General features: G+C 37.6%; 1 protein-coding gene across 2 annotated transcripts in view; it reads left to right on the plus strand.

The window, feature by feature from the left end:
* Positions 1–2,901, plus strand: part of LOC103278423 (WD repeat-containing protein on Y chromosome) — an 82,452-nt gene extending 79,551 nt beyond the window's left edge. For both annotated transcript variants that reach the window (XM_062974698.1, XM_062974699.1), the window contains 2 exons: positions 1,346–1,446; positions 1,522–2,901. In XM_062974698.1, coding sequence (XP_062830768.1) covers positions 1,346–1,446; positions 1,522–1,702 — 282 coding nt within the window. In that variant the 3' untranslated portion in view covers positions 1,703–2,901. The remainder of the gene's footprint in view (positions 1–1,345; positions 1,447–1,521) is intronic.
* The last annotated feature ends 3,101 nt before the right edge of the window (positions 2,902–6,002 follow it).

A 6,002-nucleotide genomic window follows, 5' to 3' on the forward strand; every position in this document is an offset into this window, starting at 1 on the left:
CCTTGGGGTCCCTTCCAAATCTACGCTTCCATGATTCTGTTTCAGAAGGTATTTATAATCCATGTCATTATCATGATCTGTTTATGACAGCCCAAGTGCTGTTCACAAAATGAAGATTATAATAATAGAATACATTAATATAATGAAATAGAGTAAAATAAATACAATTGAAGTAGCCATATATTTTTTAAAGAAAGGAAAATCAGCAGCAAAGGAAGGAAGAACAGAGGAAAATGTGAATACAGTAGAGTCTCACTTATCCAACATAAACGGGCCGGCAGAACGTTGGATAAGTGAATACGTTGGATAATAAGGAGAGATTAAGAAGAAGCCTATTAAACATCAAATTAGGTTATGATTTTACAAATGAAGCACCAAAACATCATGTTAGACAACAAATTTGGCAGAAAAAGTAGTTCAATACGCAGTAATGTTATGTTGTAATTACCGTATTTACGAATTTAGCACCAAAATATCACGATATATTGAAAACATTGACTACAAAAATGCGTTGGATAATCCAGAACGTTGGATAAGCAAGACTCTACTGTACATGTAGTCTGGAAGAATAAGAAGGTTTCATTTTGCATTGAAAAGTCTACAAAGCAGGTAGTAGGTGAACTTTCTTGTGGAGTGCATTCCATTACTGGAATGAAAGATCATGAAAATATCTCATTTATCTCATTCTGGCAAGCACTTGGAGAAGGGTCTTGGGAAACAATCTAAATCTACATGTAGATGTTATCATCCATGCTGGTTGGAGTTGATAAGAATGGAGGCCTATCATTTTCATGCACCTGTGCAGCATGTTTGATTCAAATATACAATTCCTGTTTGATTCAAATATATAATTCATGAAAGGAGTGGGAACCAATTTTGTTGAAAAGATGGCTTGAAATAAGATGATAAAAATGCAGCAAATGTCCATGCAAATAAACCTTAAAGATAGGATTAACTGTTTAATCATAGAATAATTGTGTGTTATAGTGGGTTGACTGCTGTATTATGGCTTTGGCAGACCAGAGTTCAAATCCATTGGACAAATCACACTCTCACCCTCAGAGGAAGACAATGGCATCCTTCTTTGAATAAATCTTGCCAAGAAAACCCATTGATAGGTTCATTTCAGGATGGCCATAATTCAAAAATGTCTTGTAGGCACTCAACAACAGCAAAATACAAAATGCATATGACCATTATCTGTTCATGTTTTTGCTTCAACATAGGGTTTGTTCAAAAAACAGTCTTTCAGTCTTCAATGGTGAAGTGATTTTGGCTGCCATTAGTACTCTAAATAGTGTGAGATACATGAATAATGCAGTTGCTGCCCTTCTGTTTCCATCAGGAAGCAAGGCATAATCTCAAGGCCTTCCAAGTAATGGTTTCTGATGAAGACATTAAAAAAGAAATCAACAAGCAGTTGAACACAAAAACGGCAAGCAGAAGGTGAGCAGAGGCCTGCATGAGCAAATGGCTTAATGCATTTTTAAAGAGTTTACGATTCCCATTTCCTTTTTCTAGGTTGACATACGAGCGATCCAAGCTTTTAAACAGGAAGATTCACCACGGCGGGCTGAGTACATATCACGCCATCAACTATTATGAAATTGAGAGTTTCACAGGTAACTGCAAAAAGCCCGATTTATCTGTTCTTGGCACAGACATTTTCAGCAGCAGTTCTCAAGGAGAAGCAGAACAGTAAGATAGTGAGAAAACCATTAGCCACATCTCAAGAAAAAAGAAAAGGAGGTCCGTTTGAAAGTCCTGGCATGTGCAGAATCAACGCCAAAATGATGTTGAATATCTAGAAATAAGATAGGGATCCACTTCTGAATGGAAAAGTGGTACTTTTGATGTTAAGTAATGCAGGGTCTACATGTGACCTCTTTGAAAAGTTGTCTTTTATGCAGTTCATCCCTTTTTGAGCTAGAAAATGAGTAGTCAGTGTGTCCGTATTGGTTTTGGGAGTTGAAAAGAAATCTGGGGTGAAGGGACTTACTTTTCTCACACCCCTTATAAAGCAGTAATGTTCTTATTTATTGTAAGTCAAACACCCTTCCAGAGCTACATGATCTTTACAGATTTGTATGTTTGAGCAGGAAATGAGATCAGCATAATTTAGGACTGAAGTGGAAAAACAGCATTTTGTTTGGAAATAATGAGTTGTAGTTTGGCATTTGGGCAGCTACAGGTTCTTGACTTCCTATTCAACTTGAATGGAAATACCTTTGCAACATGCTTCTTCGCATCTCCAAGGTTCTGCTCCAAAGATTCTTGACATCAGATGTCCTATGCCAATGGGAGGAAAGGGCATTTCCTCCTGTGTGTGTTGTTTCTGACTTATGATGACCCTATCCCAGGGTTTCCCTGACAAGATTTGTTCAGAGGCAGGGCCAGCCCTAAGTAATTTTAAAGTGTAAGCGAACAGAATTTTGGTGCCCCTCCCAAACCAATCACTGAAAAATAAAAGCGTTGGATAAGTGGAAATGTTGGATAATAAGGAGGGATTAAGGAAAAGCCTATTAAACATCAAATTAGGTTATGATTTTACAAATTAAGCACCAAAACATCATGTTATACAACAAATTTTACAGAAAAGGTAAGCTATTTATTGTGATTTGTATTGGTTGCTGATGTCAATTGATTATTTTTATGTTTTTACCTTTTTAATTATATTGTTTATTTGTTATATGTTTTTAATTATGTAGCTTTGTAATCCTTCTTTATGCTTTGCTTGATCCCCTTGTAAGCTGCCCTAAGTCCCTTCGGGGAGATGGTTGTTATTATTTTTACATTATTTTTAAGCAAGATAGTGTTCACCATGCTATTGTGGCATTTATATTGATTGTCCTATAAATGTGAAATAAAGAATATGGAAAATAAATAAAATGGAGCATTTAATTATTTGTAGAATTCTTTGTATGCATGCCGACACCATTACAAGCACTGTACAAAATTAACGTTGGCTTCAAGGTTTATTATTTACATTGGAAACAGTATTTTTCCTCCCTGACATGAAGAGCCTGCTTTACCAGTGCACTGTACCACTGTTTAGTTATGAGGATCAAGAGCCAGTGGGATGGGCAGTACTGGGATTTAGGAAGTCTTGTTCAGGGATTAACTGAACCATGAAATTGACTTGAATAGTTAGGGTCTGTCCTCACTGCAGCCCTGGGGCGGCTTACATGGGGCAGAGGCCCAGACAACATAAGGACAAAATAAAAGCAACATAATACAATCACAATATAAAACAGATAAAACAGTAATGCAATATATCAATTAAAACAACAATACAGGATAAAAATTACATTAAAAACACATGAAAGGTAAGGCCGTAATAAATACAGAATAGATTAAAAACCCTCTGGGGCTGATTAATTAATGATTATCTCCGAAGGCCTGCTGAAACATCCAAGTCTTCAGTTGTTTCCTGAAGGAAGATAGAGAGGGAGCCAACCTAATCTCCCTGGGGAGGGAGTTCCAGAGTCGGGGGGCCAAGTCTCTCGTCCCCACCAAACGCAGTTGTGAGGAGGGCAGAAGCGAGAGGAGGGCCTCCCCGGAAGATCTCAGCAACCGGGTGGGTTCATAGGGGACGACGCGGTCACGAAGATAGGCAGGTCCCAAACCGTTTAGAAGCAAGAAGATGTATCCCTTCTCCTTTGCATCCCTTTTACAACCATAAAGATTAGAATTTTTTTGCAGAGAAGACAGATAACATTGATGCTCAGGTGTCAGCGGTGGCCGGAAGGGCCTTTGCACAGCTAAAGCTAGTGCGCCAACTGCGACCGTACCTCGAGAAGTCTGACTTGGCCATGGTGGTCCACGCTCTGGTTACCTCAAGGATGGATTACTATAACGCACTCTACGTGGGGCTGCCCTTGAAGACGGTCTGGAAATTGCAGTTGGTACAACGGTCGGCAGCCAGGTTACTAACTGGAGCTGCTTATAGGGAGAGGTCAACCTCCCTGTTCAAGCAGATCCACTGGCTGCCGATTATATTCCGGGCCCAATTTAAGGTGCAGGTTATCTATATGTGTATAAAAGAGTGATGGCATCACGGCGACCCACAAAACAACAAAACTACAGGCCCCCCAACCTCGAAATTTGACAACACAACCCATCATCCACAGCTCTAGGTTGATACAACAAAAAGAAAAGAAAAATAAAGTCCTAATTAGAGAGGAATAATTGCTTTTATCCAATTGCTGCCAGTTAGAAGGCTAAGCTCCTCCAACTTGGTCTCCTAGCAACCCAATAAAAAATAATAAAAAACACTAAAAAATAATTAAAAACACTAAAAAATTAATACAATAAAATACTATAACAGAAAATAACTCAAAATAATACAAGAAAATAATAAAATATAATAAAAAGATAACTTACAATAAAATTAATAAAAAAATACAAATAACGTCAAATAAAAATTACACAATTTTTAACCAATACCACCACCACTTTGCCACAGCAATGCGTGGCCGGGCACAGCTAGTTACCTATAAAGCTCTAAACCAGGGGTCTCCAAACTAAGGCCCGGAGGCCGGATGCGGCCCTCCGGGGTCATTTACCTGGCCCCCGCCCTCAGTTTTATAATATAATATATTGTATATACATATAATATTGATAATAATATTATAATGTAATACAATATAACACTAATAATACCATATAATAATATTAATTATATATTCTATATTACATATAATATTGCTAATAATATTAAAGTATAGTGGTATAGTTCAATATAGTAATATATAATGCTAATATTGTGCTATGCTAATAATATAATATATTGTATGTACATATAATTTGTAAGCCACTCTGAGTCCCCTTTGGGGTGAGAAGGGTGTGATACAAATGTAGTAAATAAATGCAGTAAATAAATAAATAAATAATAAATACATTTTAGACTTAGGCTTGCCCAAAGTCTGAAATGTCTTGAAGGCACACAACAACAACAACAACAACAACAACAACAACAACAATCCTAATTAACTTGACTATCTCATTGGCCAGAAGCAGGAGCACACTTCCCATTGAAGTCCTGATAAATGTATGTTGGTTAAAATTGTTTTCATTTAAATATTGTATTTAAATATTGTATTGTTCTTTCGTTGTTGTTGTTGTTGTTTTTGCACTACAAATAAGACATGTGCAGTGTGCATCGGAATTTGTTCGTATTTTTTTTTCAAATGATAATCCGGCCCCTCAACAGTCTGAAGGATTGTGGACCGGCCCTCGGCTTAAAAAGTTTGAGGACCCCTGCTCTAAACGGTTCGGGACCTACCTATCTTCCTGGCCGCGTAGTCCCCTATGAACCCACCCAGTCGCTGAGATCTTCCGGGGAGGCCCTCCTCTCGCTTCCACCCTCCTCACAACTGCGTTTGGTGGGGACGAGAGAGAGGGCCTTCTCGGCCGTGAGCCCCCGACTCTGGAACTCCCTCCCCAGGGAGATTAGGTTGGCTCCCTCTCTATCTTCCTTCAGGAAACAACTGAAGACTTGGATGTTTCGGCAGGTCTTTGGAAATACAGTCATTAATTAATCAGCCCCAGAGGGTTTTTAATAATCTATCCCATTTTTATTACAATTTTACCATTTATGTAATGCAATTTTTTATCCTGTATTTTTGTTTTAATTGATATATTGTATTACTGTTTTATCCTTTTATAGTGTGATTTGTATTATGTTGCTTATGTTTTGTTCTATGTTGTTTGGGCCTCTGCCCCATGTAAGCCGCCCCGAGTCCCCACGGGGAGATGGTGGCGGGGTATAATTAAAGTATTATTATTATTATTATTATTATTATTATTATTATTATTTATAACATAAATCAAAGCCAACAATTCAAAAATTATATACTTTGGGCAAGTTAAATGTGTATATATTCCTAACAAAATCCTTTCCATAATTACCAATTCACAATAATTCATAACAGAATCCTTGCCATAATTGCCAGCTGAGTAAATGAGGAGTGTCATGTGCGTTAAAAATAATTAAGACCATA

The sequence above is a fragment of the Anolis carolinensis genome, chromosome 3, assembly GCF_035594765.1.
Source record: "Anolis carolinensis isolate JA03-04 chromosome 3, rAnoCar3.1.pri, whole genome shotgun sequence".
NCBI classification, from domain to species: Eukaryota; Metazoa; Chordata; class Lepidosauria; order Squamata; family Dactyloidae; genus Anolis; species Anolis carolinensis.